This window comes from Diadema antillarum, unplaced genomic scaffold, assembly GCF_040938485.1.
Source record: "Diadema antillarum isolate AM-2024a unplaced genomic scaffold, OU_Dant_1.0 seq00000510_RagTag, whole genome shotgun sequence".
Taxonomy (NCBI): domain Eukaryota; kingdom Metazoa; phylum Echinodermata; class Echinoidea; order Diadematoida; family Diadematidae; genus Diadema; species Diadema antillarum.
The window spans coordinates 66,774-80,309 of record NW_027271464.1 but is presented as its reverse complement, the minus strand read 5'-3'; the positions used below and the strand labels follow the sequence as shown (position 1 = coordinate 80,309).

The window sequence follows — 13,536 nt, the reverse complement described above, 5'->3', positions numbered from 1 at the left end:
TACATGTATTAGCAAAGACATTCGCTCTCTGGAGCAGAAGTTTGAAAGTTTGAAAGTGCTTCCTCCCTTATCCCCTCCGATCTTTACCCAGACCTCATTGCTGGGTATTTACCATTCCGCCATGTAACTTCTCCAAGTATGTCAAGAGTCATCGTTGATTTGCCTTTAGAGCTGATCTAGAGCCACCTCAAGGTAGGAGAGACAATAAGGTATTAACTTGTGTACATGTATTAGCAAAGACATTCGCTCTCTGGAGCAGGAGTTTGAAAGTTTGAAATTGCATCCTCTCTTATCCCCTCCGATCTTTACCCAGACCTCATTGTTGGGTATTTACCATTCCGTCATGTAACTTCTCCGAGTATGTCAAGAGTCATCGTTGATTTGCCTTTAGAGCTGATCTAGAGCCACCTCAAGGTAGTAGAGACAATATTATCCCATCAAATAAGGTATTAACTTGTGTATACATGTGTTATAGCAAAGGTATTCGCTCTCTGGAGCAGAAGTTTGAAAGTTTGAAAGTGCTTCCTCCCATTCCGCCATGTAATTTTAAGCTCTCCAAGTATGTCAAGAGTCAGTCTAGGCTGTGTGAAACTCAGCTGTCTGACTCTGGGCCGTGTGAAGATCAGTAGCCTAACTCTTGGCGGATAGAAGCTCCATGTCTTATATTGCATTAATAATGTGAATATGAAAATGGTTTATTAAAGATGTTCTATGTTAAGTACGAGTATATCGCGATACGTTTCAGATTTATATTGATATTGAAGATCCATTGTCCGTCCATTTTTGAATAACTAAAAGACAAGTAATGCAATAGTCTTCAAATCTTAAAGTCACATATACACTATAGGATATACAAAAAAATAAGAAGATAAATCTGAATGTTAGAAATTGTTCATCAAAACAAACCACAGCAATTAACATATGTTTTTATTGTGGGCATCTCAAGAACAACAGGAACAGTCTTTACAATTCACTCTTAAAGCTTGTTACTTTCCTTATTCTGTTATGTTGAGCTCTCTGTTTTAATGACATTGAAAAGAAATAGAAAAACAATAATTCTATGAAATAAGTACGATATCAATACCATACATGTCTTCTACATTAATAAGCATAATGATTAGATGAATCTGCAGTCTGACTTAGGATTTTTCTTTAAAATCACGTTTGAAAATATTGTAAAGTTTGTTGAAAAATAAGTGAAACAATATGTCTAAAGACCTTTTAAGATGAAGAGATATTTAGTGGTATGATTTCCTTTCATCATTGTTTGCATAGATTATCATGTTTGGCGGAAAGGTATGCCTGCAAAGACTCACTGTAACACTATAGGTCTACAAGCAATAATAATGTCACAATAGAGGAATGCATTAAATCCCAATTGCCTTGATTTCAATTCAAAATCCGAATTTTCGGGGGCCTCCCCCCTTCCTCAGGGATGACAGTGCGAATTAATTTTCACAGTGAGGCTTTAATGTCCTACTGGCATGCGCAATCTAGACTAACTAGATTAACTATTAGCGTTAATATCCTACTAGTTATTAATCTAGATTTATAGTGTTAATAGAATTCTATAGTAATAGGAGGCTTGATTGTCATCTTTGAATGATTTTTGCATAACTTTGCGTCGGAAAAAAAAAAAGTCTCAATAAAAACCTTTCATTTCTGTGTATACCTTGGTTTTTTTTCATCATTTTCAAAAAGTTAACGTTTAAATGGAGAGTGATCAAACAAAATGATTTTTATCACATTTGGAAAGCTTGTAAAGTTTCTTGCAAATAAATGAAACAATGACAACAATGACAAATGCTAGCTTGGGCCTAGTCATAACGATATCATAGTTCGATATTGAGTCAAAAGTTAATGTAATAACATTTACAAAATAGTGATCTATGAGTAGATCTAGTATAGTGTTAGTAGTATTCTGTACTCCCATTGATAGGAAACTCGACTGCCATCTTTATGCGATTCCTGCATAACATTGCTTCTGAGGAGAAATCTCTGTAAAAAACAACAACTTTAATTCCTGTGACGTAGAATTTATACTTGTTTTATTTCTTGATTCTCCCATCGATATAGGTTTTTTTGGGGGGGTGGTTTTAATATCATTTAATAGTTTACATATAAATGGAGGATGCTCAAACATGAAAATTCTGGGCTTTATATCTTGTTATATGGAAGAATAATTATGACGTACATCGATATAACGTATACTTCATCCTGTCCATATGACCATGCGGTCTTGTGATCCTTGACCTTTATTATTCTTGATATATCGTCTAGGAAAAGAGATTACAATGTGATTCAGATTAGCTATCCTATAATAGGAGGACATGAATTTCAACACGTGTTTAATATATATCTATCATCAATGCAACATGCTCGGTCCTGTATGATAAACATTTTGACGGTAAAATGAGCATGGAAAATGAGCGGGTGGGTAAAATAGTCTCCACTTCCTCAGTCCACTCTTAGGTATTCATAACGTCGTGCAACGGGCACTCGGCTGCCTCTCATGCATGTTTCACCATTGCACCCTACCGTCGAGGGCGCTGAATCTCCCCTAAGCACTCTCACCTGCAGCCCATATTTTTTTATACACGTACTACCTAATGAGGAGAAACTGAGATGAGTAGTGCCACTTATGTTTTACAAGTCCTGTCTCCTTGCACAGAAATGGCGACCATTTCGTTCTTTTTTTCGGAAAGGTAAATGAGTAACAGTCACCTTCATTGGAAGATGAAACCGATCGACTGAAGTTCTTTAGTAAAAATAAAAAAAAAAGTGAATAAGTCATATAGGGCAGTTAGGGCTAGATCACTTCCGATACCGGTAGTAAATCTTGACCTTGCATGCCACCTATGAAAGAGAAGTTGTTGATGAGTGTTTATGCTGAAGCTTAGGTTAATAGGAAAGGTATAGGTGGTGACGAGAGTCCAGCTGTAGGACTGAATCTAGAAGCGACAGAGCTTAGGAGTACTGGGTCCTGTACCATGACTACTTGTAGGACTTGTCATATTTTCCCGGTACACGTGGTTCAGTGAACAGTGTCCGGGCATTAGCATCGATATTCTATTCTATTTTTTTTTCCCGACCTGCGTATCTCATATCAACTACATAATATCTTTACAAATGACGTTAATAATCTATATCAAATATAATAGCTATAAAAAAAAATCTTCGTATAATATATTATTTACTCATTATCCACGTCCCACAAGGTTTGCTTTTCAGTGGATCACTATTTTCCATAATCGAATTTATTTTCTGCACGCCCACGAAGTATGTATGCATTGTTCCTCCTAATTATTTGATATATATAAATATATGTTGCTATTATCTCGTATACTACATGAATCTTTTGCAAATGTTTGAACAATATTATTTCACGACATGTATACTTTGTACTCTGTTTTGATTTTCGTTGATTGGAAATGAACTATGATTGAATTGTGCCAGACGTTGTCATAGACGTAGACTGAGCCCGAGACTCAGAGATAAGAAATGTTATTCGCAGCTTTGAAGTGACCTTCGCTGCAAATATCGATCCCGAAATTCTGCTGAAAATATCGTTGGAGTCCATAGCGTGGCGTGAATTTCCCGTTTCCACGGCGCACCTCCGCGTATTATAGAAGGTATAAACAGAAAAGAGCATAAATCTTCAGTTTACTTTCTTTCCATTTCAATCACATTGATTCCCTTCTCAACACAGGAGTCCAAAGGCGTCATAGCGATGTTTCTAGTATAAATCTGGCTGTCATAATAGACGGAAATCATTGCAAACAGTTCTTACAAGCATCGTTATCACTTGTACGGAAATGATTTATATAGTCGTGATAAATCTTAGAAGCTGTGATGTACGCCTTGAAAATCCCTCGAGATTGTATTAATAAAAGCAGCGATAAAATGTTGAGAGTTAGGTCACTATTGATAATGTTCATGGAGCTGTAACTATATGTCATGTTTGCAAAACTTTCATGCTGAGTTTTATCGTTGTGGCTGATGTACTCTGCTGCTAGGAGATTAGAATACATTCCACCTGTTCTGAGAGACAAGTCAGTTTTTTGCCGAATGTTATGGCGCCATGAAAGCTATCTTGTCTTAAGTTATCGAATTGAGTTACGTCAACATCGTGGAAAGACCCATGCTTTAATCTAATTTGTCAGCCCTAAAGACTGGAGTAGTGTCAGTGAAAAGTATATAAGGATTCCAATTTTATGATACTCTCTCAACAACAGTGCATGCGGAATAGTGAATGCCTATTTTTAAGATGCTACTTCACAGTGCGTTATGGTGACATGTACACGACACTATAGTTTCTTCTTTCGAATTTGTCTGTGATAAATCTTTCAAACAGCGAGGCAACAAACATAATGATCGGTAAATTCACTTACAGTATTTCTTCAAAGAAATGGCAAATTGTTATGTCAAACATAGGCCTATTGTATAGGACCCTACTTAGTTCAGGAGGATGGTGATGCTCGTGGCTGGATGACTCGTTGAGTTCTAGGTTAATGACCAAGCTTACTTGAGCACTTGTGATTTATGAGCTGGCTGGATTTGATCCTTAAACTGCCAGAGAACAGTGCAGTAAACCTGGTTCTGTTGTTTTGTTTGTTTGTTTGTGTGTTTGTTCATTTTTTTTTGTCCTGTCTGGTAAGGCGTATAGCTCTTCACACGGGTTTCCAGCCACGATCGCTCCTCCACTTTCTGCTTCTTGAGATCTCCTATGTTTTAAGAGGTAGCGCTTTGTGTGTGTGTCTGTGTGTGTGTGTGTGTGTGTGTGTGTGTGTGTGTGTGTGTGTGTGTGTGTGTGTGTGTGTGTTTATTGATCATATAACCAGCCAGCTGATAACAAGCCCAACGGCGTCCTGCTTTGTAATCTGGTCTATTTTGTTCTCCTTTTTATAGGAACTCAGTTGGTGTAGGTTGCCTGTAAATAAAGTCTTTTCATCGTCACCTTTTCGAAGTCTAATCAAGAAGTCCAAAATACCAAAATCATTATCTGATGTCGGTATACAAGTCCATAAACAAGCTTAATAAACTGCAAAGTATTTTTTAGCATGTTATAATGCTAATTGTATGTTTACATTGTTACAAATATTTTTTCTTATTTTGATCTGTAAAGTAATTAATAACAAAATGTAACAATGAAATCGAATCTAAATACTCTCACTTTTGTCATGTTTGCCTTTTTTCTCACATTCTGACCTTGTGTTCAGACAAAGGTCTTAGCAGAATACATTACGAGTTCAGCAGAGATACTTACTGTGCTTGTTTGCTCATACATATTTATTCATTTGTTTATTCATTTATTTATTTACTCGTTTATTCATTTATTCATTTATGTATTTATGGAGAGAGGGGGAGAGAGAGCAGCCTTCATTATTACCAAGGTGTTTTAACAAGTGCTATGGGACAAATCTTTTTAAGCTGCCTCTTTTAGACAAGAGGGACGATTTCAGGTGTACTCTGGCTATTTCCGGACTCATTTTTCAAATAATATACTATGCAACGATACAACAATGTACTAAAATAATTCATGGGTGGTATCTCGCTATGACGACTTTTTCATTGGTTGAGTGATTAATTCATTCACTCAGTCATTTACTGTCCATCTCTATAATAAACCTATTTTTAAGCTATTTTAGATGATTCTATTGCTATATCGCACTTCTGTTACAACTACGATGCTGATTTTCATAGATTTAGTCGACCTGGCGTCATTCCAAATAAACAGATCCAAACAATACTCATTTTTGTAATTTTCCCTATTCTTACAACAATTTGCGCTATCCAGGAGGTGACCCCAAATCACGCTGTGTTGTAGGTGCATCAAGGTTCACGGTGTTTGTGTATACCCGATTGCGGTCAAATATGGATCTAAGACCAGACCCCAACAATCAATAGTTAAATGTGTGTCCTTGTTTATCACTCCTTGGCGCAGCTTCTCACTACAACTGATAAGAAAGCAGAGACTGAGGTTTAGTTCACACACACAAATTAGAATTAAAGATGAATCTTGTATTGTCACACACACACACACACGCACATATTCCCACCCTGCACACATATATGTCTCATTAACATTTGTGCTTTCAGATGCCTTTGTCAGCTTTCCTTTTGCGAACTTTTAAAAATGGAATATATCATCATACTAGTCGTCAGCCTAGTATTTTTGTTGTTGTTTTTTCACATTAAGATCAATATTCAATCCAATATTCTGGGCTGTAAGGTTAACATGAATAATTGAATAGTGTACACCGATTTACCCACCAGCTACTATTCGACACTACACATTATAAGCTATCCAGCAAAAAAAAATACTCACACACACACACACACACACACAAACACACACACACACACACACACACACATCGCTTTAATATCCGCAGGCCACATTTCTCTCCGACACTCTTGCACTCCATGTGTATGCACACACTCCGTGAAGCTAAGATTGAGAAAGGCCGACACCTGAAAGAAGGATGAACAATGAATAGAATACATAAAACTTCCGGCGATTAATGCTCATGAATTATGACAAGACGCTCCTTATACACTGAAGATAAATTAAGCCAATCATATATTTTTAGAAATATTGTTTGCACACCTGAAGAGATGGTAAATTTAAGAACGTCGATCAAAATCAGCATTTCTGCCATTACCTTAATATGCACAAAATATGTGATAGTTATATTTGAAAGGAAATTGTGTAATTTATAATACAGACTTTAGAATGATCATTAATTTTGGCAGATGAATCGAACGATTTCCGTATGTAAAAGAAAATCGACAGGTTGAAGTAATAATTACATGCTCTGAAATGTATATATAGTATCTATATATTAAGTTTGCCCCATAATCAGCTATTAGTGCATCGGCCTCCGATGTATATAACGTATATACCTAATCCGCCATGTGCCAAATGATAATGTAAGGTGACAATGTAATATATGTTGGTATGTTTGTGATGTCTTACGACAAGTTTATAACGTGCATTTTAACTGAATTATTGAACGAAAATAACAGGACATTAATATTTCTCTTTATGACACCGGTACTAGACAAATCAAGAAAGAACAAAATCTTTTAATCGCTGTAAAGTCAAAATTCTAAACCTTAATCCTAAGTAGAAAAGTTCTACGGAATGGTTTGGCTGTGCGAAGAGCTGAACTTGTGTTGAGCAATGCACGGAAGCCACTACCAGTATCCACCGACCGGAGCGACCGATAAACAATACTCGGCTCTTCCATAGCAACTCTATTGTCCCGTGGCGTGCGAATCTGCTACCACCTGACACACACACACCAATCCTCAATGCACTGTTTGTGTGGTTGTGTGTGTTTACATTGATACCCACGTATTTCGTACGTTCACCTCGTAGCACCAATCGCATGCCGCGTAGGCAAACTACTAGTATTGGATCGCTATGAGCGAGTTGCTCAATGATGTCAGGCGATATACCAAAACTTCATGAAGTTGGACGTCAAGCGGATGATTCTTGATATACGTATATCACATTCTGTTGTGGTCAACGGCGGTTTTCTTCGCGATGCCGTCAAAAACCAGTGAACAAGACCTATTCCAGCTGGCTCATTCTGGATTTTTAACGAAGTTAAGCGGATACATCCAGAAAACTGGCAAGAAGTTGAACGTCAACGGACTTTCGAGAGATGGAGCTACTGCACTCATCCAGTGCGTGCAGGGGGCTCGCGTCGACCCCACAGCTCCGGGTGCGGATCATGTCGCCTGCTGCCAACTGCTCCTACGGTGTGGTGCAAAGCCCAATTTGGCGGACAGACTTGGCAGAACTGCCCTCCACTGGGCCGTTTTTTACAAGAAGACGGAATTTGTTCGCGTTTTATTGGAGTCAAAGGCTGATGTCTCCGTAGAAGACAAGAAGGGACAGAATGTCATTCAGTTTGCCGTTAGGATGAATGCTGTCGAATGTTTGAAACTCCTATGTGAATCCGACCCAGTGTCATCAAATGGAAAGGTAACAAACGTTTTTGTCTTCAGGTACTTGTTTTGGCTCTTATGATATCGCGTCAAATTCGAGCAGAAGCGAATATTAAAACCATGGGCTAATTAATGTACATAAAATTATGTATTTGTGTTGAAGGTGTAAAGAGGGTGCCAAGCCTATACAACAATATTAATACTAATACTAATAGTAAAATAATACTGTAGAACTTTCTCTAACTTAACAGATTTTCTGCACATTAATGTATGAATCTCACTTAATTCTTAATTTCTTTTTTTACTGTTCGCAAATTGTAAATTTTTCATGAATGAAATGACAGAAGGAAGTTAGAATATGGCATGGAATGTTTCGTTGGGTTGTATTCTCATTGTCTTTATCATATCAGAAACTGAAATTGAAGTGATGCTATGCACAGACGGACCCACAGTGAACTATTAAACTTCACACATTTACATAGAGAATCTGGCTGGGGCAAATTGAAATCATTACATGTACCTGCTGATTTAAATTTGTGAATTTCAAATCGTAAAGACAAGGAAAAAATACACTACACATACAGATCTGTGCACAGCGCACTCATCATTGAAACACTTTTTTTCCCCCAATGAAATTACAATCCACTTTAACGTTTCATACATTATACGTTATATGTGTACTGTTTTGCATATTGTATGTGTTCAATTACTTTACACTACATGTAGTGTAGTACATATATTTTGTATGTACAGTTGAACCTCTCGTATCCGGAAAAGTCGGGACCGGGGCTCATCCGGATAAGGGATTTGGCCGGATACGGGAGACTCAATGCTTTACATGTACACATGTACTGATGTAGCCCATTGTAGTACCACATTTAGTAATGTGTATACTGCAACCTATCATTGTTACACTCAGTAACAGACCCCCAAAATAGAGGTTCGTGTTTGCAAAAATGAAATCATTTTCTTTTATAAATTCTTGGGATGATTTACCTAAATAATTATTAAGAAATGTATCAAGTAGATCTTGAAAATAAACAGTACGGGTCGACAAAACTACGCTTCAAAATGCGATGATTTGGGGATGTTTGGGGATGTTAAAATGTCTGAAGGTAAGCAATCTGGAAGGAAACTTGATGCAATGTACTAGTATGTTAATCATGTTGGAAGTAATATGTAATTCATGTGTGTTTGTGTAGGAGTTCTCAAGGAGTTGGGAATCCCCCTTTCCTCCCGTAATTATTTTTTAAAAAATCACGGCGAGATTTGCGTCCGTATAATAGAGAGATCCGGATAAAGGGAGGCCGGATAAGAGAGGTTCAACTGTATTGACATTGACTAAAAAGAAAATCCTCTTGGCTTCAGGTATGTGATAATAGCTGATATTCTAAACTTAATCTGATAACAAGTCAGTACCCATACATAGAGACACAGACAGACATACAAGCAAGTTATTCAGAAAGCACATGTACATAAAGAGTGCACACTCGTCTATGGAATTCTTTATGATCATGTTTCATCAATGCATTTCACACTTTCCACACAGATTCTGGCTAAGCCGAGTACCTCAGTAGGCACCCCACTCATTTATGCCACCAAGCTCGGCCACAAGGAGTGCTGCGAGATCCTCCTGCGGGCCGGGGCCAACATCGACATCAAGGACCAGATGTACTTCGACAAAACCTGCCTCCATGTTGCCACCGAGCTCGACCACGCAGACATTGTAGAGATGCTGATCAAGTGAGTGAAAGTGCTGTGCGCAAAAGCCTTCTAAAGAAAAAAAAGAAACTGTGAGAAATTTTGCATAAGATGGAGCAGGGTGAAGGGAATGGAAAGACTTCCTTATGCCTTGCCCCCCCCCCCCCCCCCCTGCTAATTTTGCCATGCTATACACCACCTTGTAAGTTTTCATGCATGGATACTACTGCAAAAGTGGATATTTTCGTGCTAAGCCAGATAGGAATCTTGAGTTTTGTGTGCTTTTAATTACACGGAATGAAGACATCAACTACTGGAATATATTGCAAGCAAAAATATTTGCGTGCTTTTATTTTCGTGCTAGTTTCTGGTTCCACTTTTACAGTAATACTCTACCACTTGCTTAAATATACATGTGTGCATGCATCAGTGTCTACCAAAGCTAGCAAGGCCAGGGTTTTGTGGTACATACAAAATGTACATACATGTACACATGTACAAGTGTAGAGTGATATTTCAAAATTATTGGGGGGGGGGAATTAAGGAAGTCTTTCCAAAGTAACCTTTCGATTGCACTTTTTGAATGTTTTCTGTTTTTGCAAATGTACATATGTATCAATTTCGTGGAAACTTGCAACACAGGGAGTGCCATTTAAGAGGTGCATTTACATTTCCATTGATTTTCTATCCTTGAATGAAAGATTTCATTCCTTTTGTTTCATCGTCAAAAAGAGTGAATGAAGAGAGCATGCTGAGGTACATCTGTATTATCACTTTGACTTTACTAACTTTGGAATTTTGCCAGTCTGCTTGTATATTGCCTTTAAACTTCAAGTACTGTAGATAGCATCATTACCATATTTGTCTGGAAATTTTCAACCAACATCATCTCTCTACTCTGAGACAAAATTAGTCTGTCACTTGAGGAAAAAAAGGGGGCAAATTAAAGTGTCTTATATGATGATATAAACACACTAGGTAAACTGACCAGAAAGTAATATGATTTATCAGTGGAAATATTTTTTCCACTAATAATAATATGAAATATAGAAAACAGCAGAGAACTGAATAAAAGTACAGTGTTAAAAGCCAGATTTCGTGAGGTAAACATAAGGTCATCATACTCTGGAGAGTTAATGTGTACTTTTACAATGATAATAAATGCCAAAAAAAAAAGAAAAAAAAACGACCTCATGTCAACAGAGTAGTTTTTTTTTACAAGTTTTTTTTTTTTTTTTTTTCATAGAAACTGACAATGACGTGCTCTCACATTCATTCATGTTGGCGTGCAGGTTCGTTGATTGTTAGGTGAAAATCGTGTGAGAGGGAAATTCAATAAGGCCTGATTGCTGAATCCGTGCAATCTCTCTTTACAAAATCCATTAGGCCTAAAGCGGATTGACATTGGATTGATTAATCAGTGCCTTCAGCATCAGTACAGCGAGTTATTAGATAATGCTGTTTGAATGTCACGCTGGTTGTCGTTGGAATCCTCTCCATTATTTCCTTATTAACTGGAAGACCTTGACACTAAGTGAATGTTACACCATGCAGTATGATCCTTTCAGACCATCTATGATGACAGGGATTGATTTGAAAGAAACAGAAATGAAGCATCTTATTTCTGAATACGACCGACCCGAATCTGTTTTCATAGATCTGGTGGCTCTCTGAGTTTTCAGTATAATGATCAGTGAATTAATAGATAGAGAGTTTACAGTGACACCATGTGGTATTGCTCATTAAGAGAAGAGTGTTCGGATTTGAAACAGGATGGATCAGTGAGAATTTGAGAAAAGGAGTAAATTCTCACTCAGAAAATAAGTTTTGACTGGAACAAATGAGTACAGCTGTACTGTACAGTGTATGTAAAGTATGTATTGAGGGAGATGGAGAGTTCTGAGTGAATTAGGAGGTGAGAGTGGAATGTACAAGTATGTAGATTTTTCCAGCAACCACCGGTTCTAGTGACCTACAGTATCCCGAGGTAAAGAGGGACAGTATACAAAGTATATAGAGAGAATTAGGCACAATTATACATAGACCCATTGAAGAGTAGTCCCAAGCTTATTCGGACTAGTGTCTATGGGAAATGTGTGTTACATAAAAATCAGAATCAAAACCCTGAATGGGATAAAGTGAAAAGCACAAGGGAGAGATCCATAGAAATAGATATAGTGTATAAAGGGAAATCTATAAATTCAACCAAAACAAGGATGTAATCACGTATGACTTCAGATTCTTTTTAAATTTAGAAGTGTTTTTGTGGAGTCTCCTGATTGGGTAAGACCATTCCAGAGATGTGAAACTGCAGAAATAAAAGTTTTTTCCTTCATATGAGATAGTTCTTTGGACTGTGGAGTGTTACTATTGCAAGAGCGAAGATTTCTGCCAGGAATACTTTCTGAGAATGTATGTATCGTTGAGCAAAAGAATGTGCTACTTTCCATGTGGAGCAGAGTTTTAGGCTCTTTTTTTAAAATTCATATTCTTTTTTTTTTCTTTTTTTTATACTGATAGACAGAGAAGTGTAAAGAACTAGGGTAAGGTCGGGAAAAGGAGATGTTCCACAGAGGATCCCAATGGCAGAATTTTGAGCACAAGTGGTGTATTTTGGCAAGTTGGCTTGGGAAGCCTTGCACAATAATAATGTGCGTAATCAGAGAATGGATGTACAGCTCAGTATGTGACATTTTAGATAATTTACAAGATGTGACGGTGGAAAACAAATATGCATTTAACTTAACTGTATATCTCTTTTTACCGAATGTTAATTCTTTCTGTACTCTGTTCACCTAGGGAAGGTGTGAGGATTTGGGGAAGGGTTCTGCAAGTGATATGAATGATGTATTTTGCAACAAATTACATATTCTTCAATTTCATCTAGATGGAAACTTTATAAGTAGATAAGTAGCACTCTCAAACACATATCACTATTATTGTAAGTGAAGGGAAATAAAATCAACAAAACATAATCTTCTGATGGACAATATTCATGGAAGTTAGGAGGAAAAGTTATTTTTGTCTTATAGATTTCTAAGTAAATGCAAATCAAATGGGAGGGAACAATCAGAAACATAAATTTCCATCTTGTTCCTGAAGATACTAGAAGCCAGAGAGTTTCTTAATGCAAATACGTATCAGACTGTCCTACAGCAGGCCCAACTGTTTGCACGTAATAATTTTCACTCCAGTTCACTCAGATGAAAGCCCCATATACATCATTCGTTCATGCTGTAGCAAGTATATTGAACATACTGTACATCCATTGTACACACACACACACACACACACACACACACACACACACACACACACACACACACAAACAAACACAGTTGCACATTAGGCACTGTTGACATAACCCAAATAAAGCATGGAATGGGGTTCACAGTTTCAAGCTCATGAGTTATTCACACTTTATTGATGACAGAGTCAAGTCAAATATCATGAACTCTTGTACACACACATTTAGCTGTTTACCCTGCCACCTTCCCTGCAATAAGCGATGATAAGGATTTGATGGGGGGGGGGGGGGTGAGGTATGTACCATATGTATTAAATGTACATTTGTATATGCCTACATAAATTTTTACACAGTTCTTTTCCAACTTGAGATGAATTGTTACGATATTTTGTCACTGTAAAATGTCTGAAGGTCAATTACAATATGAATTCATCGATCATGGTTTTCATAGTCAGTGATAAAATATGATGAGAGTTTTATTAAATTGCAGGGCTCTTTTCCCATGGAAAGAAATTAATGATATTTTCATCATAGCTTTAGTGTACATATAGGCAAAGATAGATACAATTTGATAGTACAATGTATGATGTCCACCTATCTACAATGGTTGAAATCATTTTTATTGGTGG

General features: G+C 37.2%; 1 protein-coding gene across 1 annotated transcript in view; it reads left to right on the top strand.

Moving 5' to 3' along the window:
* Positions 1 to 7,552: 7,552 nt before the first annotated feature.
* LOC139734111 (uncharacterized) overlaps positions 7,553 to 13,536 on the top strand; it is a 40,372-nt gene continuing 34,388 nt past the window's right edge. Inside the window, exons 1-2 of the mRNA XM_071644928.1 lie at positions 7,553 to 7,996; positions 9,509 to 9,702. Coding sequence (XP_071501029.1) covers positions 7,553 to 7,996; positions 9,509 to 9,702 — 638 coding nt within the window. The remainder of the gene's footprint in view (positions 7,997 to 9,508; positions 9,703 to 13,536) is intronic.